The 27,557-nt window shown below is 41.8% G+C and overlaps 1 protein-coding gene across 1 annotated transcript; it reads left to right on the forward strand.

Annotated features, from left to right (window-relative positions):
* The first annotated feature begins 9,921 nt into the window (after positions 1-9,921).
* LOC118558597 (L-rhamnose-binding lectin CSL3-like) lies at positions 9,922-20,116 on the forward strand. Its single transcript, XM_036129058.1, has 4 exons — positions 9,922-10,000; positions 10,081-10,201; positions 10,440-10,543; positions 19,157-20,116. Exons 1-4 carry the CDS (start codon positions 9,922-9,924, stop codon positions 19,501-19,503), a joined length of 651 nt encoding a protein of 216 aa, XP_035984951.1. The 3' UTR covers positions 19,504-20,116.
* The last annotated feature ends 7,441 nt before the right edge of the window (positions 20,117-27,557 follow it).

A 27,557-nucleotide genomic window follows, 5' to 3' on the forward strand; every position in this document is an offset into this window, starting at 1 on the left:
AACTGTGAAACTTAATTCAATAATTAATCCCAAAGGGAACTACATTTTTCATTAACTCAAATATCCAAGCTTTTTCAAAGAGTAATTACAGCTGATGACAACTGTGGGCAGGCAGGACTTCTTCTAGAGGACTATATCCTTTTTAAGTCACTGGCTCTGATGCTGCTAAACCAACAGGTGCTGTCGCTCTCCACAGCAGACATATAGAAGATACGCAGCATATATATGTAAAAACTGAGGATCTAACCTTTTTAGATGCTGTGCTCTGTCTCTTGATGCAGACAGCTTCACTGTTGTGTCTCCAGTCCAATCTTTTGTCCAGGGGAACACAGACATGTATGTTCCTCCACCACTTCTCGGACAACAGCAATACTTTTTGATACATTCCTTTTTCTTTTGAAAAAGGAATGGAAAATGGAAAAGACATGTACATTTTGTTTTTTTGACCACATTCAGGTTGAGATCATTGTTCCCACACAATTCTACAGAGCGGTCAACCAGCTCTCTGTACTCTAATTCTTGTTCATCTCTGATAATCCTGGTAACTGCAGAGTTCTCTGAGTATTTGTGCAGATGACTTCCTCTGGAAGTCTGAGGTGTACAGAGTAAAAAGAAATGGAGAGAGCACAGTCCCCTGTGGCACTCCTGTGCTGCTGACCACCTGGTCAGACGCTTTACCTTTCAGTCTCACAAACTGTCATCCGTTTATCAGGTAGTCGATGATCCGTGTGACGGCTGAGGCATTCACTGGTGACTTCTGGAGTTTCTGATGCAGCACATTAAGCTCTGCTAAATGCACTTGAAAAATCAGACCAATATAGCATTCACGTCTTATAAGACCACTATTGCAACAATAGGAAGCGGTGATTTTTCACAATAAAATTTAACCAAGGACTTTGTCCCAGCAGGTAATGTAGAGTCACTCCAAACTTCGAGGAAGGATTTAGCTGTGACAAACGTGAAATAGATTTTGCACTGGCAGATGTGCATGTGTGCTTGCTTTTGAGGCATTGGCAGAGAGCAGAAACTGCTGGAGGATTACACCCAAATGGTCTGCTCTACTACCATGCTGGAGTAGAAACTGGAGTAAAATCACTTCAAAGTCAATAGAAATGTGTAACATGGTTAAATTCTTAACATTTTTAATAATACATCATATTTTACCAATGTATTTGAATATAAGCACTATAACAATATTTATAATATGAGAAACTTTCTGAATGTTGTTTGCAAACAAGAATGGGAATTGTTCCTCATTTATCATTTAATGTTAACAGAAAATATGCCCTATTAGGAGGATACATACATGGCAGTGTTCTGGGGTAACTTTCTACTCTAATACTGTGATTTCATCCTGGTTCCCTAATTGGAGATGACAGAGGTAGAGGCCTAGAAAACTGCCCCGGTCACAGGAAAAGGTTCCTGCAGTGAAAAGGTACTATGAAAAACAGTTTACAGTGGAACAATTTCTCTATTTGGAGCTACCATGTGTCATGTTCTCAGTCCTGTCATTTAACAGCTGGAAATATTCACATTTCATCAGCATTTGATTCTTTGTAGATGTTCACAGAGAGGAGTTCAGTCCACCAGTTAGACCTTCTGTTCCCAGGTCTCCAGCCCTCAGTGTTTTACTGTGTGTTATTTCTTTTCATAATAAACTGTTCCGAATGGCTGTGTATCTCTCTGTAAATAGAAAATACTGTCATCACATCACTATCGACTCTCAGTGAATAGATGCTCAACAGACAGCCTCCTGCTACGTTAGGTCTGTCCAAGTGCCATATTTGTTCACTGAGCTGTGATTGTGTCCCCGAGCCTCGCCATGAATCCCCGTTAACTTTGTGCCGATGATCTAAGAGCAAGTGTTGTGATCTGAACTGTTTACCTGCTGTGTCATATCTGTACCCTTTACTGTACTTCTGCTGTAGTCTTCATTTGTTTTGTTTAGACGGCTCTATGGTGGAACGATCCTCTCAACGGTCAGACTCATCTTTAGACGAACCCTGGGTCCATCCTGTCAGAGCGTCAACAGTGTACAAACTAAGTAAAATGTCTTTTTAAAATCATTTGGAGTATTGTTTTCTGTTTTAAGTCAACTTTAAAGTTTCCAGAGTGTTGTTTTTTGTATCTCATGATGGGTACAATATGCTTCTAAATCTGAACACACTGCTCCTCTCTATTTCTCCTTAGTGATTTAAATGTTTATTTAGAAATCACAGATTTACAGCAAATGTGATGTGACTGCACTTTGCAAGAAACAGAGATGCAATTTATATACAGAAATGTATAATCTGATGAATGCCCAAACCCTTTCAGGCCCCCTGCAGAAAATATTTACAATTGTATTAATTCATCAACCAAGAGGTTTGTTTTTTTGAGATAGGACAGATTATAACAATGTAAAGTTGTTATACTTTATAATTTGATAAAACCTCGAGGAGCTGTTGAGCTCCATAGATTGCAGTAAGGCATTTTGCGTCACTTGCTGTTTTCTGTTGCTGCGTGGGATTTGGTGTTCCAGGCTCTCTCAATTTTATATTAAATCTCTGTGCAGTGACATCTCTCTGTTTCTAACACATGTGTAAAACTCATTCTCTGTTGCTGCACTTTTTGTTTGACACGGTTTGCTTTTCTCGGCGTGGTAAGATGTTGCCAACCCTAGCCTAGCTTTAGCCTTACTATGGCTTTCTCCCCTATCCTATCATCAGCTTCTCGGCCTCTGTCGAAGTCTCCCCCTCTCTGCTGCTCTCTGTGTCTGATTTTTAGTTGTTCCTTTGTCTCCTTTAGTGATAACAGTGCATGTAATAAATATAGTGTTTTATAGCTTTGGAGGCAAAGGTGTCAGAATTGGAGATCTGGCTCCCTGCTATAGACCAGTTCATTGTTATTGTTTTGATACGGGTTTTTCGCGCATGCGTGCCGGACTGGTTGGCAAAAGGCGAACACAATGGCGGACGCAAACAGAGAAACTGACGAGTTCTCCACGTATTTTTCTTCTTTAGATAACGTATCACAAGATCATTTTAAGAGTAAGTTGATGGTATCAGATTGCCAGATCCACACAGCAAAAGCCTGAAGGGACGGAGCGAGTCTGTGAAATGCTGGCCAACTGTTCCGTACCGCGACGTACAGCTGCCTTATAAACACGCAGGCCAGTACGGACAGAGAGCACGAAAGCCATGAAACCACTGGACGGCTACAATTATTTTATATCTGGACATAAGCACCAGCAACCCCCGCGACCCTATGAGGTATTAAGCGGGTCAGAAAATGGATGGATGTTCACACATGTTTGTGTAACATACGAACGCGGAGTCGGACACGGACCGCGCCTCAGCAAAGAGGAAGACCTGCCCGGTAGGTTAAAAAAAAAACAATTCTTCACTACAGATTATTTTGGTGTTTTTGTCTTGTTAAAATGGTTGGGGGTGTCGGCGACATTGCAGCGTAAACACAGAAGTACTAGCGCCCGTGAACGGGGGCGTAATGGAGCAGCAGCAGCCGCTGTCTGCCTTTTGCTGCTGCAGCAGCCGCTTCTCCGGCCCGTGTAGCGATCGCCACCTCCCCTCCGCCGCTTTTTAAGTAGAACAATTACTAGAGCAGAATTAAGTTGTATTTACCGGAGATGAAGTGTAGACTGCAAATTCTGTCGTAGTATGATGGCTCCCCCAGTCCATTGGGAGTGTCTGCCTGCGCTCTTTTCATTGAAAATGTCCATTTCTTTCTTCGTCCTTCCTCCTTTGGTAAACGACAGAGCGGGGGGAGACGCGACAAGTTTTGCGCGGACCAAGGGGGGGGGGTTGCATATCCATGTGTTTTTTCCCTGCCATTCAGTATATGCACGCGCAAAACCAGCAACAAAAAAACACGTGTTAACGTCAAATAAACATGCAAGCATATCGAGTTCGTTTGTTGTTTTTTTATTTGTTTTTTTGGAATGTTGGTGAGGCGGTAGCGTGAGTTTGGCGAGGCGGCCGCCTCGCCAAGACAGCGCTGCGGGAAACCCTGAATTTTGTCAGACAGAAACCTGGCTATAAGAGGACTACGTTATATATAGATGAGTCAACTCCCTCCACTTATTTAAATTTCCACATTCCCTGAACTGTTTTCCATACATGTTTTGTATATCTTTTTCATATATTAAAAAAATATGGTAATTGCACAGTGCAGACGTTGGCCGGAGGTTCTCTAATTAGAACAGAACTAAGCCAAATATCAACTATCCACTTTCTCAAAGCTATAAATTCTACTCAGATAGTTAGACCCTGTATCTACACACAACGTTTATATGTTATAAATGGTCTGAACTTATATAGCGCTTTTCCAGTCATGCTGACCACCAAAGCTATAGCCACATTCACCCAGTCGCTCTCACTAACGCACACATATTTATACACCGAGATGCAGCTCGGTAGGCATCTTGGGGTTAAGTGCCTTTCCCAAGGGGGCATCAACATGTGGCAAGTGGAAGCTGGAATCAAACCCACAACCTTCTGGTTGCCAGCCGACTACTCAACCCACCCGTCAAGCCACAGTCACCCTTGTTGACTACTGAACACATGTAATTGTAAATAATTCAAAAAAGGAGCTCATATTGTTTCTGATAACGAATGTTTCTAAACAATTATTAATGTAACAAGTAACACTGCACATCAGTGAAGAAAATCTACATTTGCTGTTATGTGAAGTATTGTGCAATGCCCGTTATCAAGAGTTCTGTATTTTGGTTAAGATTACAAACGAACAGCTGTTTAGTGGTACAAGAATTACTCTAATAAACTCTGGTGACGTGAATAAACAACCAAATATTGACATTTATTCTAAAACACGATGTGCAATTTATGTAATGTGTTGATCATGGGCCAGATTAAAAGGATTTCTCCTACAAGAATGGAATGAATTGTCTTTTGTGGAAAACTTAAAATGCTTCTAAAATATTTGGCTAAAATTTGTAAAGTTGGCAGTTGTCCATGTAACTTTATGATCAGTTTGGTTGTAGTTTATGCATGTCTTACATTTGTTGTCATGAATAGTACAGGCACCTAGAATGGTCATGCCGGATAAAAGATGGGCAGGGTTCTGGCCAAACTAGGGTCCAGTAGGAAATGCTAAAAAAGCTGTTGTTATATCATTTTAATTAGGTTTGTGGGATACAGTTGAGGCTAAAAACCTTGTGTTTCTTGTGTCCTAATGCATAACCTAAAATAAAATATTACAAATGATCAGATATGAAACCAAATTGTCTCATTCTCCTGTTGGTTTTCACCTGCTGTGTTCCTCTTCTCCTGTGCTGCTTCATCTTTCACCGACTTTGTAGCTCACTCTGATGATTGAAAAGGTACCCTTAAGGGAGATTTGACCTTTTTACTTTACTTGTCTCACACAAACATGCTGTGTGTCACAACAACCATCATCCAAATAAGATGCAAAAACCCTCATATACATTTGTCAAATCTTCATCAAAGCTTTTGCTGTGAAGGAAGGGAAGAATATTCAAATGCAGGTGTCAGGATGAAAATGGCAATGCTAAGCATCCAAACAGACTCTTGTTTTTCTCATTTTGTAGTGGAGGAAGTAGAGTCTCTGCTCTGAACAGAGTTCAGTTGTATGTGAAAAACTAATTAAAAAACTAATTTTGGTGAACATATTTCATTCTTTGTCCAAAAATGCTGTTGAGGCTGTTTCTCATCTGTTTGATTGGTAAGTCACTAATTTCCTTGGTTGTTAAATGTTTTTATGCTTTAAAATACTAAGTGACTAAAATTTGCAATACCAAACTAAGCTATTGTGTCCATTTTTACTGCCAGTGAAGCTGCTACTGTTCAGCAGAATAAAATGGGGTTAAATCATATTGTGGGAGGCTGAAGTTTAGAGAGAGTTACACATGTATTTAATTGCATGTTACTCAGTTTCAAAATAACAAGCAGGATTTTTTTTTCAATGTAATTTCTTGTAATTTCATTACCTTGGTGACTGCTAGTGTGCCTGATCCATACCACTATAGCCTTGTCCAAGAACTTCTTGGGATGCTGCTTTGGATCCCACAGAAATGTAGGTACTGGTGCAGCAGTGGACAGGGGAAACTTTTCTCTTCTTGCCTGTCCAAGGGTAGTATGCACAGAAGTTAGTCTGGTTTCCTCAGAGCATGTAAATTTTTTGGCTGCTGGTTCAATTTCAGCTGCTGTGGTTCTAGTGACACATCTTCCCAAAATGGCCCTAACGTCTCCCAGAGCTAATGTCAGCCCCTTAGTCAACACATCCAATTCTTTTAGCCACAGAGTGCCTCCTCCTGTCATAGGTGGAAGCTTATCTACTGTTGCTTGAACATCTCCAAACTGAAAAGGCTGATATTGATCTCCCTGGGGTGTGCGCAACAAAGGAAGCTGCAACAGATTTCCTGTTGCATGTTCCTCTCGTTCCTTCTGTCTAGTGTAATAAACTTGTCTGTGTGCTTCTCTCTTAGTCGTTGAATGTTGTAATTACTGTAATTCATCATGACATTTATGAAGTTAATTTTCTAGGTGGATCAAACTCTCCTGAGTCCCACCCCCCAGGGTTCCTCTACCTTCTACCTCGTTCAGTTTCTTCCCCATCATTCTTCCTCCAGACCTCCTCTAATTTACTACTTACTGATCTCACAGAATGGGCATAATATTCATCTGGGAGTGTCCTGAATGGTTGTGTGACCCCTGGTCAGGGACCCGATGACCCCTCAGGGTTGCTTCTACCTTTCCTGGGGTTGTGCTGCCTGCTGGCCTGTCCATGGGTTGGAGCTGGACCATAATAATCCTTCTCTCCTGTGTATTTCACATCAACTACTTGTTGCATTACAGCAGAATCTGGCCAAAAATGTACCATCGCTGACACAACAGTGGTGTTCTTGTGTTGATCTAGCTGTTTCTGGGTTAGAGACATGGGTGAATGAGCTCATTAATCTGCTCCATGGTGCCACAATTTCTCCCGTTATTTAGGCTAACCCGGTTCCTGCCACTAGCTCTCCAGTCACTCCATCAGTTTGGGGATGAAACCCAGAGGACAGGCTCATGGTCCCACCCAACAGGGAAAAGAACTCCTTCCAGAACTTCAAGATGAATCGGGACTCCTGTTCGAAACATCTTCTGGAATGCCGTGTAGGGGGAAAACCTCACCCCAATCTGAATAAACACCATTTCCATCCATCCATCCATCCATCCATCCATCCATCCATCTTCTTCCGCTTATCCGGGGTCGGGTCGCGGGGGTAGCAGCTTCAACAGGGAGGCCCAGACGTCCCTCTCCCCAGCAACTAGGGCCAGCTCCTCCGGGGGAGTCCCAAGGCATTCCCAGGCCAGCCGAGAGACATAGTCCCTCCAGCGTGTCTTGGGTCCTCCCCTGGGCCTCCTCCCGGTGGGACGTGCCCTGAACACCTCACCAGTGAGGCGTCCGGGAGGCATCCTAACCAGATGCCCAAGCCACCTCAACTGGCTCCATTCGACGTGGAAGAGCAGCGACTGTACTCTGAGTCCTCCCCGGATGACTGAGCTCTATCTCTATCTGGGAACTCGTTCTTTCGGTCACGATCCAAAGCTCGTGACCATAGGTGAGGGTAGGAACGTAGATCGGCCGCTAAATCGAGAGCTTCGCCTTTTAGCTCAGCTCTCTCTTCACCACAACGGATCGGTACAGCGCCCGCTTCACAGCAGACGCCGCACCAATCTGCCTGTCGATCTCCCGCTCCATCTTCCCCTCATTCGTGAATAAGACCCCAAGATACTTGAACTCTTCCACCAGGGGCAGCACTCCCCAACCTGGAGGAGGCACTCTACCCTTTTCCGGTTCAAGACCATGGTCTCGGATTTGGAGGCACTGATTTTCATCCCGGCCGCTTCACACTCGGCTGCGAACTGCTCTAGTGAGAGCTGTAGATCATGCCCTGATGAAGCCAATAGGACCATGTCATCCGCAAATAGCAGAGACGCAATCCTAAACCAAAACGGATTCCCTCAACACCTCAGCTGCGCCTACAAATTCTGTCCATAAAAGTTATGAACATAATCAGTGACAAAGGGCAACCTTGGCAGAGTCCAACTTTCACCGGAAACGAGTCCGACTTGCTGCCGGCAATGCGGACCAGACACCGGTCGTACAGAGACCTGACAGCCCTTATTAAAGGGCCCGGTACTCCATACTCCCGGAGTACCCCCCACAGGATCCCCCGGGGGACACGGTCGAATGCCTTCTCCAGATCCACAAAACACATGTAGACTGGTTGGGCAAACTCCCATGCCCCCTCCAAGATCCTGCTGAGGGTGTAGAGCTGATCAAGTGTTCCACGGCCAGGATGAAAACCACACTGCTCTTCCTGAATCCGAGATTCGACTATCCGATGGATCCTCCCTTCCAGAACCCCTGAATAGACCTTACCAGGGAGGCTTAAGAGTGTGATTCCTCTGTAGTTGGAACACACCCTCCGGTCCCCCATTTTAAATCGGTGGATCACCACCCCAGTCTCCCAATCCAGGGGAACTGCCCCCGATGTCCACGCGATGCTGCAGAGCCGCGTTAACCAACACAGCCCCACAACATCCAGATCCTTAAGGTACTCAGGGCGTATCTCTTCCACCCCCAAGACCCTGCCACCGAGGAGCTTTTTAACAACCTCGGCACCAGAGATGGGAGAACCCGACCCAGAGTCCTCAGGCTCTGCTTCCGCTATGGATGACGTGTTGGTGGGATTAAGGAGGTCTTCGAAGCATTCCGCCCACCGACACACGACGTCCCGAGTCGAGGTCAGCAGCACACCACCCCCACTGTAAACAGTGTTGGTACTGCACTGCTTCCCCCTCCTGAGACACTGGATGGTGGACCAGAATCGCTTCGAAGCCGTACGGAAGTGTTTCTCCATGGCTCCGAACTGTTTACCTGACTCCGCCAGATAGATTTGCTCCGCATATCCATCTGGAAACCTTCCGTTGAAGTAATTTTGGGAAGGGGCGAAAATACTGGTTAGCTGATTGGCCTATGTTGGTGATAGACGGGCCAAATGAACCAATCAGATTCGTCGTCGCTCTGTTACGAGCGACGACGAAAACACAACCACAAGCCAAGCTACTCTTGCTGCTGCAGGTAAAGGCTCGTTAGCTCAGCAAAGAAATACTCTGTAATTCCGATAAAACTTGCTCGATAGTCACGCTAACGCTAGTTTCATCGGCTGAAGCCGCCATGTTCTTTAGACTGAACTGTCGCACTTCCCGTTGCGTCACACCTCAACCTGCCTCAAAGCCAACGCTGATTGGACGTTCGTTTGGTGAACGGCTCCAAATTTTCTTCAACGGAGAGTATCCAGACTGATCTGCGAGTGAAACCTTGAAAGCTCGCGAGATCAGGATGGTCTCACGAGGCTACCGAACTGTACCCATGCCCGAGTTTTTGCCTCAGCGACCAGCCGAGCCGCCCGCCGCTTCGACTGCTGGTACACATCAGCTGCTTCCGGAGTCCCAGAGGCCAATAAAGCCCGGTAGGACTCCTTCTTCAGCATGACGGCTTCCCTCACCGCTGGTGTCCACCAGTGTGTTCGAGAGTTGCCGCCGCGACATGCACCAACAATCTTGTGACCACAGCTCAGACTAGCCGCCTCAGCAATAAAAACCATTTCCATTAATCTCTAAAACATTGTAATGTATAAAAGTCTTTTTCTTGGCTGTGTTAAAGAACCATTAACAATGTTTCATCAGCAGCTGGATTAAGAGAAGCTGCCTTTAACCAACAAAACAACTCAAACATGACAATCACATGAGAGTTGGGAGCTGGAAGTGCTGCTGAGCCTGTTCCACTTTCACTCTGTTTTTAACACTAATGAAGCCACAGAGGGTGCAGCTTTCTCCCTCATGTCTTTCTCCAGCCTTCTATGAAAGGATTAATAATGTGATCTTAATCTCTGATATGACAGCTCCTGGAAGCAGCTCCCAGAACAAAAAACACATCGTGGCATGTGAAAAATCTGTTGCTGAGCTCCTGTGTGGTAAGATCCATGTTTTTATCAAACAGTGAACAGATTTAGATTTCCTCTGCCTCTCTGACACTTCCTCTCCTCTCTGTCAGACAAAGGTCAGCTTATATCTGTGAGCAGAGCAAAGTATGGACGTAGTAACAACGAGACGTGCCCCTATGACAATATAAAAAACATATCATGCTCGGGGAGCGCAGACGAAGTTGCTCACAGGTACAGATGCTCAGTCTTTTGTAGAGATCAGCCATGTTTGAACAATTCTTCAGTTTACCGAACCTGATGTGTGGAAATGAGGGAGTGAGAAATTCTAAGAGAGGCCTGATCAAATCTTCTAAGAAACTGACATTGATCTGAATCCACAGATACAACAGGAGACAGTAGTGTGCTATTAGAGCAAAACAATCCTTTTTAAGTTAAACCTCTAACCCTTCATATGAATGTCCCTCCACAGCTGTAACGGGAAGAGGAACTGCTCTGTCCCGGCAACAAGCTTCATGTTTGGAGATCCCTGCCCTGGGACCCGCAAGTACCTGGAGGTGAATTACACATGTCAAGGTAAGTGGAGGTGGAAAAACTTCAGGGTGTTCAAAGTGGTCCTTGAGCTCCTTGCAAAGTATTCATGCCCCTTGAACTTTTCTGATTTTGTTATGATCACATATTGCATGTATTTCAATGGACTTTTTTGTGATAGACCAATAGAGCTTAGTTCATTACCAGCACCTGGCTTTATGTACTGGTGCATCTAAAAAAATGGAATATCATGAAAACGTATATATTTGTCTATTATTTCAGAAAGTAAATAAGGTAGACAAAGCCACAGGTCCCTGCTATGAAGCTGGTTTTTCAAAGTGCTGAAGTTTTGATTTTATTTGGAAATCATGATCGTGAGTAAGTGTGGAGAAGCCCAGAATCCATGTAGCCTGAGGTCAAGAATCAAGAAGCTTTAATATTTGTTACCATAATGAAATTTCTGATGAGGCAGACACCTCCTCAGAAGTTACACATAACACACAGACACAACACATGATCTTTCCAATGTATTTTCCTTTCTTAAACAGCTGATTGCACTGGCCAACAACAACACTCCCTGAGGAACTTAGGCGTGTATACAGTACTTAACAGCGCCGTATAGACAGAGAGTTACGACACAATTGGCCCTCAGTAGTTCTAAACATCTCAGCGCTGACAGGGAAAAGACTGTAAATAAAAAAAATTTAAAAATAAATACTAATTTCTCTTTCCCCCCCTAAAATTATTGACCAGTATTACTGATTTCTTAACTGGCTGCTTTTTATCAAAGCATTTCTAGGAACAGTAGGAACATTTATCTGTGTTCTAAATATTAGCGTGGAAACAATATTCCCCACACATTGTAGAATACATAGGGGCTATAGATCATCTATATTGATAAAAATAAGTGTTTATGCATTACACTGATGAATATAAAATGTTTACATTGGTTTATGATATCGTTTTGCACCGAAAGAAAACCAAACAGGAGTAATATTACCCGTTTTAAAGCACATTCAGTTGTTGCATGCTAACGTGGGAAAGCTAGGTTTTGTCCTCCTCCAATACACCAAAAGGTTAAGAGCTCTGTTCCAGCTTACCTTCAGATCTAGACCCTTCAAAAAAAATCATGAATATCACTGTTTTCAGGACCCACTCCTATAATTCCAAACCTCCACCCTCCCCATGTGTAGCAGATATTTAGTCTGTTTGTTCTAGCGTCTATCAGATGGAAAATGAGCTGAATGGCAGAGCTGATCTATATTTTAAAGAACTTTTAAATGACTTGGAGGAAAATATGGGGGTTTAGATGTTTTGACTGATGACCAAGGATGAATTATTTTCCATTTCATTTTTAAAATTTCTTGTGAAAGGAGAACTACATGTATGTATAACCCAGGTGATTGTGCATATAAACTCACAACTATTGTATAATAGTAAGTCATTAAAATGTTCATTGTTAGGTGATAAAGTAGGCATGTGCCAATTTTGCAAAAACAAATAACAAAAAACGTTATTATACAAAGCAGGGACCTGAGGTGAAAAAAATGAGGATGGAATTAGAGAGTGTTTAAATTAATATGGCCCTGCTCTTGCTTATTTCTGAAGGCTTGTCTTACCCCGGTATAAGATTTGATAGTAAAGGAAAAACAGATTCGAAGAGACAAACTTTTAAAATATGCATATTTACTTCATTTGTAATTCCAAAGACACACAGAAAAACTTACAATCTTAGTTTCAGTATGTTACCGACATCCTTCTCCCAGCCATTGCAAGCTTCTTTGTCTACCGTCTTCTTCACAAACCCATCTTTTATCAGACTGACCAACCCCTCCCGATTAGTTTGGGGGTTGTGGGGGCAGACATTGTGGCTCCAAGTTATTTCTACTCCTAAAACACGGAGACTGTTCTTTCGAGGGTGTTCACGAAGTAAGGCTGATTTAGCACCCAGATTGTCCTATCAGGGGTCAACCTAGATGACCTCAAGAACCATAAAATAGCTTTCAGACCTTATAGCAAACACCCTGTGAGCTGTGTGTTTTCTGCCTCAGAGGGGAGACACAGTTTAGAGGCAAGAAGTACCTCTTATTATTTCCCATAAAAATGCCTGATTATTATAACAACTAATGATATTTTCCATAACAAGTGCCAAAAAGATCACATTAATAAGGATAAATGAACTTAACACGGAAAACATTTATCCAGTCATAGGAAAGAAAGTTTTCACTATAGAAATTAGGTCATATTTTTACTAAAGATCAGATTAAGGCCACTGGGATGAAGAACAAAAAAAGGTATTAGATGGAGCAAATGTACTTAAAAAAACCCCACATGCAATGTTTTTCAGCGTGCTCAAAAGGCTACTTTCTTCTTCAGGACAGGAGTATCCTTCTCTGTGACATCTGAACCTAGCGAAGACAATTGTAACACATTAAGTTGAAATCACACTAAGCATAGAGCTGCATCTAAGATGAAAGAAGCCTTTTGGATGTGACATTGCCTGATCATAGAGGAGAGCAGCAGCACATGCATTTCTTTTTATGTCAACCGTAAGCACAACAAGATGGAAGCACTGCAAAAAGGGAACTCAAAGCAAGTAAAATTTTCTTGAAATGAGTATATTTTTACTTAATTTGAGCAGCTAAATAAGACTATTTGCCAATGAAATTAGTATTTCTTACCTGTAAAATAAGATAATTAGACATGCTGCACTTGAAATAAGGATGATGGAGATGAATTGTTCTTATTTTAAGTGCAAAAATCTTATTCCATTGGCAAATAGTCTCATTTAGCTGCTCAAATCAAGGAAAAATACACAAATTTCAAGAAAAAGTTTCTTACTTTGAGTTCCCTTTTTGCAGTGAGCAATTTGTCACTTACCATTTCAGTGTCAAATCCATTAACTGGACAAATTACAAGCCAATCATCCTCAAAATAATTGAAAGAGTAGCTTCCATAGGACAAAGGTGATGAAGAAAGCAAAGTCAGTTATAGTCAGCAGCTATAGTATTGCAGAAGTGCCTCCTGCCAAGGTGGACATTTGCAATAAGAAGTCAGAGCAGGAACCATCAGCTACAATATAAGAGCGCAAACTTACCTGCAGGTTATTATGTTAAACTGGTGGTGGCCTGGAATGGTATGAAGTACCAGGCCTGGATTTTTGTCCCAGTCTGCCTCTGCTTTAAAGGAACAATGAGTAATTATGACACATAGTTAAAATTGGAACAACACATACACAGTGCCTTTAATGGAGACCCGCCAATTTACTCAATGGTCCCGCGGCTGTGAAACTCCATTGAATGTTTACTTAGACAGGACGGGTACCATATTTTTTGAAACATAAGGCGCACTGTGAATTAACACGTCTAAATGTGTCTTTGTCCAAACATAAACCACATCGGATTATAAGGCTCATTAAATATTCTTCCCAAGTGAATACGATTTTTGCAATTAAAATAAGAACAATTCATCTGCATTATCTTATTTCAAGTACAGGATATCTAATTATAATATTAAATGAGTAAAAATACTCATTCCATTGGCAAATAGTCTTATCTAGCTGTTGAAATCAAGGAAAACGTACTACTTTCAAGAAAAATGTCCCTTTTTGCAATGCGCCTCTCCGTGTACACAGCTCTCTCCTGACAGGGAGAGCTATCCATCTCTGCTGGGAGGACAGAGTAGTTGGACGACACCGCCCTGTTTTTAACATCAGGCCAAAAATAAACGTAACTTTTATATTGAGTTAACTTACTAGGTTTATTGTTGCTAGCACATACCCCAGGCTCGGACATTACAGTCAGGCAGTCTTGTAGACAGCTCAGGGGTCAGATCAGGTAATGACACAGTGTACCGCTCCGAATGTCCATTGAGCGTAGCGGCTTCATTGCTAAGAAACTCGTACTTACACATTTTAACAGATTTTTTCAGTGCATTGTACTGCATGAAATCACTCAGTAAGCACAACGGTAATCATATATAAGGTGCACCGGATTATAAGGCGCAACATCAATTTGTGAGAAAATTTAAGGATTTTAAATACGCCTTAAAGTCCCAAAAATGTGGTATATAATGTTGTATTTTGTTCTTTTTCTGGTCTGCTTCTCTTACTGGCTTCCATGTTTGCAGGCTGCTGCTCTTTTGCCAAAATATAATACCAAATGCTGTGCTCTGCTTTGAGAAGCCTGGGAATTCCCATATGTTTGGCTCAGGAACCAGGAAGTAAACACGGGCTACACACTGAACGGAAGTAGTTCAGGACCATACCTCTAGGTTTGAAAGGAGGAAACTTTGACTAAGACATTGTTGATGGAGAAGATCGATTGTTTATAGGGAATGTTACCTCCATCCAGGGTGACAAATGAGAATGATTTATATTGATTTTACAGTAAATATCTTACTTATTGCTCCTTTAGGGTACATGCTGTATATGTACTGTACGTGTTCAAGTAAATGAGTTATAACTAGCAGCAGGGGGGGGCTGGCAATCGGGAGCGCCGGGAGTTTTCCTGGTGGCCCGGTCAGTGGCCTAACTCAGGGGTTCTCAACCTTTTGCAAGCTGGGCCCCCCCAAAGCTGGTTCGTTGGCCACGCTGGATCATAAAACAGTTCTGCTAACCAGATGTAGTTTAAAAAGCCACTTAGTCTGTTTATAAGTTTTGTTTTTATTAATTCTGCATTTTTTAACTACATGCACATATTTCTGTGCCTCAGCGATGCTCCTCTCCCCCCTCCTTTCCCTCGGAGCAGGTGCTTTTATCACCGTTCACCATTCAAAACGTGAATCACTACGTTTAATGTCCTCACATCGGTAGCAACATGTGCCAGTTAAAGTCAATAGGAGAGTTAGTAGCTGTGTTTCATGCTCTTTTGTTTTTAACAACATAGAATCAGTGGCGCTTTGGTGGGCGTGCTGCCTTGCGCTTTAATTCAGGTTTGCACTTTTAAGGGTCATTTTAAAGAACTTGTAACATCAGGGGCTTCATCTCAGATCTGTCAGTACCCCTGTTCCCTTTATAGGAGCCCTTTACAGTATTCATTTATGCATTTTCCCCACTGTTTATCCCTCGCACACAGCGCACCAACGGGGGTAAAAATCCGCCGACCTCACCGCCCAGAGCGCACTGACGAGAGCAATAGACATTTGTCTGGTCAGCGCGGCATCGCTGTGAAAGGTGATGAGAATGTTATAAACTGTAACAGTTTAGAAGTGCATTGAGCTGAAAAGAGGGAGACATCAGCAGCTGGATCGTGCGTAAAGACGCAGGGTGAACCTCTGTGGGCTTTAGTGTTGCTGCTGAGGGGAAAATGTCAGACCATAAAGGCTTGATGAAACTCAGCCCCAAACTCCAATCAGGTTATAGATCTACAATGATAAAAAAAATCCCATCAATGCCATAGATCAGTGGTTCTCAACCGGTGGGGTGCGCCCCCCCCGGGGGGGCACCGACACTCTCCCGGGGGGGCGCGAGTAGGCTACAGGATGGGAGTGGAAAAAAACTGGGAAAAAAAATTTGCACTTTTTTTTTTATCACTAAACTACTTTCATAAAAAGTTAAAGTTTTGTATATACATAACTCCTGAATAAAAATTAAAATGTGTTTGGACTGATTTAAAAAAAAAAGTTTTGAACAAATTTGATTGTTTTGTCGATAGTGAGCGCAAATGCAGGTGATAAGCGGTTTTCATCCGGGTTTTTCGCGCATGCGCGCTGGACTGGAAGGAACCTGACGAGTTCTCGGCATATTTTTCTTCTTTAGATAACGTATCACAAGATCGTTTTAAGAGTAAGTTGATGGTTGATGGTATCATATTGCCAGATTTATACAGCAAAAGCCTGAAGGGACGGAGGGAGTCTGTGAAATGCTGGCCAAGGCTTGTACGGCGACATAGCTAGTAGCTTAGCTGCCTTATAAACACGGCAGGCAATACACATGAGAGAGCATGGAACCATGAACCCACTGGACGGCTAAGAATTATTTTATATCGGGACATAGACACCAGCAACCCCCGCGACCCCATGAGGGATTAAGCGAGTCAGAAAATGGATGGATGGACGTTCAGACATGTTTGTGTAACATCAGAAAGCGGACACACAGCAGACACACAGCGCTTCAGAAAAGAGGACGAGCCGCCCGGTAGGTTTAAACAAACATTGTTCACTAAGGATTATTTCGGTGTTTTTGTCCTATTAATCCTTTTCACAGACTCATGCCAGAGGGTTTGCATACATTGTACATGTATGTATATTAAAAAAAATCGCCGTAGTTAGCAGCTGTAGTGCAGACCGCGGTGAAGTTAGCTTGACATTGGACATTCAACCTCCGCGGAGTCAGCGGGATCTAGCTCAGGGTTGATCCGGTTGAAGGACTCCGATTTCGGCTAGCGTGTCTCAGCTGCTCCTTTCTCCCATACGCGGTGGGACCGTCAATAAATCTGATTTGATTTTTGTTTCTCAAGAGTGCTCCGCTGACGCCGCGGAGCTTGAATGTCCATGTCAAGCCAACTTCACCGCGGTCTAGTGCCGGCCAGAAAGTAGCGCTACATACTTGGCCGAATGATTAAAAGGTCCGAAAGAAATGGGATACATTCGTAAAAGAAACGTGAAAGGACTGGATTGCCAGCAGTGACAAAAGTGTTTTATGCAATTCACACTTAACGAGCGAGGATTGTGAGGGGTACTTACAATGGAGCATGGGCTCTATGTGTTGGCCAGCGTTAGATATAGTCTCCTCAGGTTCACCTTGTTCAAACTCCGTTTCTTCGTATATATATTCCTTATCTCAGTCGCCGATGCTTGAGGGGGAGTTTGAAGATGTATCAGACATTTTTTTTATTTATTTTTTTGTACGTAGAGTAAGAGTTATTAATAAAATTGAACAAATCGGTAGCAAAAGACGTAGTATTTGCAGGCTGATGCACGGTAGTTCTGTTTGTGACGTCGCATTCCGGAACAACCCGAATGCAGAACGTTCGTGCTCTTTCGCTTATACAGCAAGTTTTATCAAAATTACTTCCAAACGGCGCACATAATTCACATATAATATACATTTCTTTACTCTGGTGACTATTTGAATGCATCTGCGTTAAAATACATTCAGTCCAATAGTTAGACTAGTATTGATAATAGGCCAACTGATGATAATAATAATGATAATAATAATAACAACAACAATAAAGCATGTAACCTCATAATTATATAGCAATAGCCTTGTAATAATGTTAGGCATATACTACTCATAATAATAATAATAATAATAGTAATAATAATAATAATGCCTGCAAGCTCACATTAGAAGTCTGGTGCTACTGCCAATTATAGCAATAGCCTAGTAATGATGATAGGCCTACTGATGATGATAATAATAATAATAATAATAATAATAACAAAAAAAAAAGCATGTAACCTCACAATTATATAGCAATAGCCTAGTAATGGTGATAGGCCTACTGATGATAATAATAATAATAATAATAACAAAAAAAAAAGCATGTAACCTCACAATTATATAGCAATAGCCTAGTAATGGTGATAGGCCTATACTACTCATAATAATAATAATGCCTGCAAGCTCACATTAGAAGTCTTGTGCTACTGCCAATTATAACAATAGCTTAGAAATGATAATAGGCCTACCTACCGCTACTGATGATGGTAATAATAATAATGTGGGCCTAAAAATAATCGCCTAGGTCTGTCTGTCTATCTATCTATCTATCTATCTATCTATCTATCTATGCAAGGTAGAGCGGGGCGGGGTGGGGGGATGGGGGATCTGGGCGGGGGGCACTGGGGCCCCAACTGCCACGAACCAGCTTTGGGGGGGCCCAGCTTGCAAAAGGTTGAGAACCCCTGCCATAGATGAATGTTTAACAGTGTAATAATTCAGTCAATAACTTAAAACTACTTTATTTTATTCAGTATTATTTGAACAATTGTGTGTTTTTATGTTTTAATCCACTAACTGAACAATAAAGTATTAATGTCTCTTTCTCTTTTTAACAAAAGTAATACATGTCTACTTCAATGTCTGGTGAGATAAAAAAGAAATGGAGTTGACTCCACCGGCTCTTCCAGGGTCTGATTAGTCCTGCCCCCAAACAAGCCCCACCCCCAAAATTAGCATAATCTCACTCTTAACTTTTGATCAAAATTGAGAGGTCTGGCAATGCTGAAGAGATTTTTTCTCGTTAGAATCTGTTGTATTGCAACAAGGACAGCATGCCAATCAGCCTGGATCACATATGACCAAATATGCAAATTAGACAATAATGTCCTCTAGTGACCCCTAGACTTTTAAAAGTCCATATTCATCACTTTCAACCATGGAAAGGCACATTAAATAGTTTTTAGCTATTTCCATTTTCAAAGAATAAGTCAAGCTTTTAATTAATGCAAACATGTCAGATTACTGTAACATTTGAACATGCTGCTGCATAACAGCATCTCTGGTGTTCACATTCTGGGTCGTATCTTTGTCTAGTATTATACTCAGAAATGTGGCAGATAGAGAAAGTTAGACCTGACTGTGGAGAACAATCTCCTCTAACCAAGCTGAAATATTTGTGTCTTCTCTTAATAGTTTAGCATTTACTTGAACCCCTTGAATTTTTTTAAACACATTATAATCTTTAAACTTAGTTTGTTTTTCTTTCCAAGAATCCCCCTTTGTATTGATCAAGGAGAACAAGAGCTGGGAAGAAGCCCTGAACTACTGCAGACGTCACCACAGAGATCTGGCCTCCATCCTGGACCAGGAGACTCAGGCCTTTGCTGAGCTGGAGGCTGAGAAGGCCGACAGTCCCTTCGTGTGGCTCGGCCTTCACTACATCTGCACCCTGCAGTTCTGGTTCTGGGTTGATAACTCTGCAAAGTGTAAACATCGCTATCAGGATGGCCAAGAAGAAAACTGCAACACGAGTGGAGCCATGAAGACACAGGGAAACCATTCCTGGTTCAAAAAGTCTGATTATGAAGAGTTTAATTTCATCTGTTCATTGCAGTAAGATTTCTGACTGCCACATTATTTTAATTTTAGGATTGGTTTCTTGTCATAACAACCAGCTAATAAACAACAAAAATCTCCTTTTTTGTTTTTAATACTATCCAACTTTAAAATGTTTTATATATTGTTGAATTAACCACATAAAACTGTTACTTTAGCCTCCACCTACTCCTCAAAAAATCAAGGGGACATTTTTTTAATCAGATTATAATATCAAGTCAGGTAAACTTGTGCAATATTGTTCTGGTAAGATCAGTAGAGGGGGTGTTGATCAGTGTCCCCGACACCACTAGGTTACATCTCAGACTGTGCAGGAGCTCCAGGATAAAACCCATCATCTCATTAGGAGTACGTACTGACGCTCTCAAGCACACGGGTGCAGTAAAATCACTGAGTACCATTTGTAATTGCTGCAATGACTTTTCAGCAGATTAGACTAGCCTGCTACTTAAATTTCCCATTTTCACTTCATGTGACTTCAGATTAGGCCTCAGTGGGTTGATAATTATCTTTTTAAATCAAACTATGAGGCATCCTATTGTCCCTCACACATTATCTATTCTGGGCTGCACAGTGGCGCAGTGGGTAGCACTGTTGCCTTGCAGCAAGAAGGTCCTGGGTTTGAGTACACCCCTGGGTCTTTCTGCATGGAGTTTGCATATTCTCCCTGTGCATGCGTGGGTTCTCTCCGGGTACTCCGGCTTCCTCCCACAGTCCAAAAACATGAATGCTAGGTTAATTGGCTTCTCCAAATTGTCCTTAGGTGTAAGTGTGTGTGTGAATGGTTGTTTGTCTCTCTGTGTTGCCCTGCGACAGACTGGCAACCGATTTTCTATCCAGCAGCCACGCTGGGTGAAGGCTGTGCTCTTGAAAGTGTCTCTGCGCTCAAACTGATTTTCTCCTTGCGCGAAGGAAAATGTGTTTTGATAGGTTGGGCGGAGACAAACCTCTTCTGTAAGCTTCCTCCTGATAGGGCCTTGCAGACACGATCACACAGGTAGTAGTGTCAGGAAGCATTTGACTGACAGCTCGTCATCCGTAATTGTTAATACTTTGTTTTTACTTTATATTACATATCTCACATATACAGAAAGATAAACAGTTAACTAATTAATGGTACATTTGTGATTGCTTGTGATATTTTTTCTTATTTACGGTGCATATTTAAAAACTCAGAGCTGCATGTTAAATATAAAAAAGGGGTCTGACTTTTACACTCACTAGTACTTTATATTATTGGCATCAGTTTGATATATTTTGACTTTCTGTCAAGATGTAGAATTGAACCAGCTGCAGGAATTTGAAACAATGTTTTGATCTGAATGACCTTTTAATTTGTTCACCTAAATTTATTTTAATAAATTGATAAAACTTTATAACCCTGTCTTATTTCTAGTCATGATGCAAATCAGGTGGAAGCTCCCAGAGAGGGTTCGGACATAACGCTAGTCCGCTCTGCTCTTCTTTCTTCTCTTTGTCTCTTCTCTGGGTACTGTATTTCATATGTTGTGCTGTCTTCTGGGTCCTGCTCATTTGCGCAGTAAAATGGATGATAACAATAACCAATTTTTAAGGGATTTTAGCAAAAGGAATCTAGTCAAAAGCATAATATGTGCTAAAAATAATATGTATAATAAACACATTTTTATAAAAGGAATTTTATGCTGTCCCCAGGAACATGGGGCCCTAGGCAACCCCCTAGTGGTAAGTCTATCTCTGAAATGAGCACCCAGATCCGTTATGTTAACAATTAAATAGTCGATAAGACTATAAGGGTTCACTACAAACTATTTAATTTTTCCCCCTCTGAATGAAAATTACTTAAATACAAAAACAGTAAAGCTTTGGATGCCCTTTATCTTGGATTCAACTGAAAAGTGCATCCAAACTTTGACTGATTTGAATAAGCCAGTGTATGAATTGGGCTTTATAAATAATTTTGCTTGCCTGTCTACTGTAAAAAAAACACTAGAGCCCACCTTATGTCAAAAAATAATGTATGACCCCTATGATTTATGACACCCCTACGATTTATGACATTATTTTTTTTGATTATTATTTTATGTATTTAATAATTCTTTTATGCATATCGTGACGGTCAGGAAATCTGTTTTTTTGTAGGGTTACTTATACCTAAACGTGTAACTTTAGTTGTATGAACCCAGATTTATACTCTGCGTTTGCAGGATAAGACACTTTGCAGGATAGGAAACTTTACTCTTTAGAATCAAAACTTGTCTCTTGACACTGAAGGGCTGTGGTTGATGGGTAATAAAACAGATTATCCACATAAATATTTAGCTCATACAGAACAACGGAAAAAGGATGGGGAATCTGCAAATAAAAAAAACCAAATACCATCATCAGTTTTTTCTCGCCTCTAAGCAAACGGTACTTAAACGCATTTACTGACGCGCTCAGTAATTCTGCCGAGAATGTAATATGTCCCGTCATATAGTCAACTGAATGTAAGGCTGAGCCGGTCATTTTCAGGAGGAGTTTGTTAAAAGAATGCCCCCCGATGCGTTTGTTCGAGGCACCAACGCATCGTCTCAACCTTGCATACTGCACCCAGGAAATAAAAGTAAGATCAAAGCTTATTCAATCAGACAAGTTTAGATGCTGCATGACGCTTCCTCCCCTCTCTAGAATCAAAAGGGAGGCTTTCAGGGCTAGGTGTGGCCAATGAGACGAGCCCCAGCATGAGGCGTCGGCGTCTCAAACCGGCATAATGCGCCCAGGAACTAAAAATCTGATAAAAGATTATTCAATCAGACTTTAGAGAGGGCATAGTTGGTTTAAACCCAGCAGGACACTTCATTATGTTCATAGGATCATAAGGTTTGCATCCACCCCCCTGCTCGGCCAGGTGTCTTTTAAAACACCGGTTCGAACAATGAGGCGGCTCGGACAATGATGTGGCGCCGACGCGCATCTCCCCAATTGGCATATCGGTATACTGCACCCAAGAAGTAAATAAGATCAAACCTATTAGATGCTGCATGACACGTCCTCTTGTCTCTAGAATCAAAAGGTTTGCTTCCATCCCCTGAGGGCTAGGTGTCATCGATCAACAATCAAATGGTCTGGCGCACCCATGACATCCCTCAGGAGGCGGGAATAGAGCTTGAAGTATACCTTAATATAAAATCCACAGCTAGCCTCCGGTCTGAAAGCGACACGCTGCTAAATCCTAAAACATGTCTCACGGCCCCTTCACATGTAAAAGGACAGCACAGGTCCATTTTGAAGCTCTGACTGAATCGCAGGAGTATAACCGGATTGTCGCTGGTGAGTAAACGTTTTAATTCTCTGATTTTAATCTACAACCGTTAGCTACTTTTTTAAATATATTGTAATCATTCTGTGTTTTAGATCTGCTCCGGAGTTCTCTGGTTGCTTGCTTGTTAAGTTGTCTGTAGACTGTTCTCCTGTGATGTTACCGACCAAAGATCACGTGATAGCCTTACTCAGCTCACGTGATAGTCTAGTCACATGATGCAGGGGGTTTTAGCATGAAGTCAACGGTGATACATTCAGGGGCTGTGTTAGTCTGCGTGGCCTGGTTGCAGGGGTATATATCTTTGTTGCTATTATTACAATATATTTTAATTATTTGTTTCAGCGCCCACTCCTGCCGAATTAGAAGATATCGATTTTACACGAACGGATTTTAGTAAGATATGAACAAATAATAATTAATAATAATTGGTACTTTATTCATCTCACAATGGAGAAATTCACCTCTGCATTTATCCCATCCCCTTGAGGAGCAGTGGGCTGCCACTGTGGGGCGCCTGGGGAGCAATCGGGGGTTAAGGGTCTTGCTCAGGGAGCCAGAGTGGTAGTCAGTGGGAGTTGAACTCAGAACACAATTTTAACCTTGATCCATTTATCAGGTAGTCGATGATCCGTGTGACGGCTGAGGCATTCACTGGTGACTTCTGGAGTTTCTGATGCAGCACATTAAGCTGTGCTAAATGCACTGGAAAAATCAGACCAATATAACATTCACGTCTTATAAGACCACTATTGCAACAATAGGAAGCGGTGATTTTTCTCAATAAAATTTAACCAAGGACATTGTCCCAGCAGGTACTGTAGAGTCACTCCAAACTTCGAGGAAGGATTTAGCTGTGACAAACGTGAAATAGATTTTGCACTGGCAGATGTGCATGTTTGCTTGCTTTTGGAGCAGTGGCAGAGAGCAAAGACGGTGGAGGATTACACACAAAGGGTTTGCTCTACTACCACGCTGGAGTAAAAACTGGAGCAGAAACTGGAGTAAAATCACTTCAAAGTCAATAGAAATGTGTAACATGAATAAATTCTTAAATTTTTTAATAATCAATAAAATTTCACCAATGTATTTGAATATAAGCACTATAGCAATATTTATAATATGAGAAACTTTCTGAATGTTGTTTGCAAACAAGAATGGGAATTGTTCCTCATTTACCATTTGATGTTAACAGAAAATATGCCCTATTAGGAGGTAAAGTATAATTTTCCTGCCCAGATGAAATTGGTGAAGTAGGATCTTCAGGAGCACAGGAAGTCTGCTCTCTGCCAGCTGCTGCGTCCAGCTGCATTATGAGACCTTGCTTTGGAAACGTCCAAAATAAAAACACAGCTTTCTTTTTATTGGACGTACATGCTTACTGTGTGTGTACCTGTCACAGGTAAATAATGAATCTTTTTAGCCAAGAGACAAGTGTTGACAGGAGAAGGCGGCGGTATAGCTGTTTTTAGCATTCTGCTACCCAGCCTCCATCTCTAACTCCGCTGCATTATGTGACTCAACTATAAATTGTTCTGAATACATACAGGGCAGTGTTCTGGGGTAACTTTCTACTCTAATACTGTGATTTCATCCTGGTTCCCTAAGTTGAGATGGCAGAAGTAGAGGCCTAGAAAACTGCCCCGGTCACAGGAAAAGGTTCCTGCAGTGAAAAGGTACTATGAAATACAGTTTACAGCAGAACAATTTCTCTATTTGGAGCTACCATGTGTCACGTTCTCAGTCCTATCATTTAACAGATGGAAATATTCCCATTTCATCAGCATTTGATTCTTTGTAGATGTTCACAGAGAGGAGTTTAGTCCACCAGTTAGACCTTCTGTTCCCAGGTCTCCAGCCCTCAGTGTTTTACTGTGTGTTCTTTCTTTTCATAATAAACTGTTCCGAATGGCTGTGTATGTTTCTGTAAATAGAAAATACTGTCATCACATCACTTTCGACTCTCAGTGAATAGATGCTCAACAGACAGCCTCCTGCAACGTTAGGTCTGTCCAGGTGCCATATTTGTTCACTGAGCTGTGATTGTGTCCCCGAGCCTCGCCATGAATCCCCGTCAACTTCGTGCCGATGATCTAAGAGCAAGTGTTGTGATCTGAACTGTTTACCTGCTGTGTCATATCTGTACCCTTTACTGTACTTCTGCTGTAGTCTTCATTTGTTTTGTTTAGACGGCTCTATGGTGGAACGATCCTCACAATGGTCAGACTCATCTTTAGACGAACCCTGGGTCCATCCTGTCAGAGCGTCAACAGTGTACAAACTAAGTAAAATGTCTTTTTAAAACCATTTGGAGTATTTTTTGCTGTTTTAAGTCAACTTTAAAGTTTCCAGAGGGTTGTTTTTTTGTATCTCATGATGGGTACAATATGCTTCTAAATCTGAACACACTGCTCCTCTCTATTTCTCCTTAGTGACTGAAGTGTTTATTTAGAAATCACAGATTTACAGCAAATGTGATGTGACTGCACTTTGCAAGAAACAGAGATGCAATTTCTATACATAAATATATAATTTGATGAATTCGGTCATATACAATGAAGGCCAAACCCTTTCAGGTCCCCTGCAGAATTTATTTATTTATTTATTTTTTAGATAGGACAGATTATAACAATGTAAAGTTGTTATACTTTGTTATAATTTGATAAAACCTTGAGGAGCTGTTGAGCTCCATAGATTGCAGTAAGGCGTATTGCGTCACTTGCTGTTTTCTGTTGCTTCGTGGGATTTGGTGTTCCAGACTCTCTCGATTTTATCTTAAATCTCTGTGCAGTGACATCTCTCTGTTTCTAACACATATTTAAAACTCAATCTCTGTTGCTGCACTTCGTGTTTGACACAGTTTGCTTTTCTCGGCGTTGTAAGATGTTGCCAACCCTAGCCTAGCTTTAGCCTTAGCCTTACATAGCCTTACTATGGCTTCCTATCCTATCATCAGCTTCTCGGTCTCTGTCTAAGTCTCCCCCTCTCTGCTGCTCTCTCTGTCTGATTTTTAGTTATTCCTCTGTCTCCTTTAGTGATAATGGTGCATGTAATAAATGGAGTGTTTTATAGCTTTGGAGGCGAGGGTGTCAGAATTGGAGACCTGGCTCCGTGCTGTTGAAAAACCAGCAGATAGCCGCCCCTTAGTTAGCGCGGAGCACATAGTTTAGCTTCACATAGCAGTACTCCAGCAGCAGCAGCCATGTAACCAGTTCGGCTGGGTGACAATACGCAGGAAGCAAAGCTCTGGATTCCACCTACTCGTCTGCGTTTCTAACAGATTTTCCCCACTCTGTGCTAAGAAGCCGACTCGGGTAATTGGCAACTCCATAGTCAGAAACGTAGCACTAGAGACACCAGGGACCATAGTCAAATGCATGCCAGGGGCCAGAACGGGCAACATCAAATCCTACCTGAAACTGCTGGTTAAGTGTAAGTGCAGTAGGATTGTTATTCTGATCCGGAGTGACGGCATCCATCCCACTTTGGATGGTGCAGCTTTAATTTCTAGAAATCTGGCCAGATTTATTAGTTCTCCTAATTGCTGACAACCCAGGGTCCAGACCAGGAAGCAGAGCCATAGTTTAACACACCTCTCTGCAGCTTCTGTACTGTTACCCACCCATTACCGCACGGAGACAGTGTCTTTCCCACGTCAAAAACCAAGCAAATTAATAACTGATCTAAAACGAGCAAATCATAAAAAATATAATAAAAACCAACAGGCCACAACTTGAACCAAAAAAATAAAACAATATGTGGTTTATTAGATATAAGGTCTCTCCCTCCAAAGACCCTGTTACTTAATGAATTAATTTTGTAACCTGGCTACAAGAGGACTACGTTAGTATATATGAGTCAACTCCCTCCAGTTATTTAAATTTTCACATTCCCAGAACTACAGGATTAGGAGGACCAGCAACAACCATCTTTCAATCTGATTTATTAATTAGTCCCAGGCCAATTAATAACAAAACTTCTTTTGAACATTTAACCCTCAGTTTTCCTCATTCAAACTGCAAAGCAATAAAACGTGTTCTCTTTGTTATGTTTCGTCCACCAGGCCCTTTCAGTTTTTAGATCAGTTCTCAGACTTATGTTATTATAGTGGGGGATTTTAACATTCCTGTTGACACTAAATTTCATAACCTTAATGTAGCCTTTGAAACTATCTAAGAGTCAATTGGTTTTGCTTACAATGCGATAATAATTTAATTATAATTTACGGACTCTTGCCTTCATACTTTGGACCTTTGGAAACCAAGAATATGGGACCTGGTGTCTAGGGCCACCTTGTGCTGACATATGGCATTGATTCCGAAGAACTAACAGTATTTCCTCACAAACATGCCCTATCTGACCATTTTTTGATAACCTTTGAGTTTGATTTAAAAAAATTCTCCACATTACAGTAGATCTTTATCAGATAATGCTGTATCAAACTTTAAAGAGCATGTCCCCCCTTTAATTTCCTCAGTATCACAGAAATATTGTGTGTGTGTGTATATATATATAATAGAACTTTATTGATCTCACAATGGAGAAATTCACTTCTGCATCTTAACCTATCCCCTTGGGGAGCAGTGGGCTGCCACTGTGCGGCGCCTGGGGAGCAATTGAGGGTTAAGGGTCTTGCTCAGGGACCCAGAATGGCAGCTTGTGGGAGTTGAACTCAGAACCTCTGGGACCGAAGCTCTGTGCTCTAACCACTAGGCCACCACTCCCACTCTATAGTAATATGCGCGTATCACTATGGCAAATTCACGTGACCGATA

The sequence above is a fragment of the Fundulus heteroclitus genome, unplaced genomic scaffold (genome assembly GCF_011125445.2).
Source record: "Fundulus heteroclitus isolate FHET01 unplaced genomic scaffold, MU-UCD_Fhet_4.1 scaffold_132, whole genome shotgun sequence".
Taxonomy (NCBI): domain Eukaryota; kingdom Metazoa; phylum Chordata; class Actinopteri; order Cyprinodontiformes; family Fundulidae; genus Fundulus; species Fundulus heteroclitus.

What these genes read in the sequence shown, in the direction of transcription:
- LOC118558597 (XM_036129058.1), top strand. Translation starts at nt 9,922, where the DNA reads ATGACAGCTCCTGGAAGCAGCTCCCAGAACAAAAAACACATCGTGGCA. An exon ending in TGTTGCTGAGCTCCTGTGTG is followed by an intron (nt 10,001 to 10,080) that starts GTAAGATCCATG and finishes CCTCTCTGTCAG; the next exon opens with ACAAAGGTCAGCTTATATCT. An exon ending in GGTGAATTACACATGTCAAG is followed by an intron (nt 10,544 to 19,156) that starts GTAAGTGGAGGT and finishes TTTCTTTCCAAG; the next exon opens with AATCCCCCTTTGTATTGATC.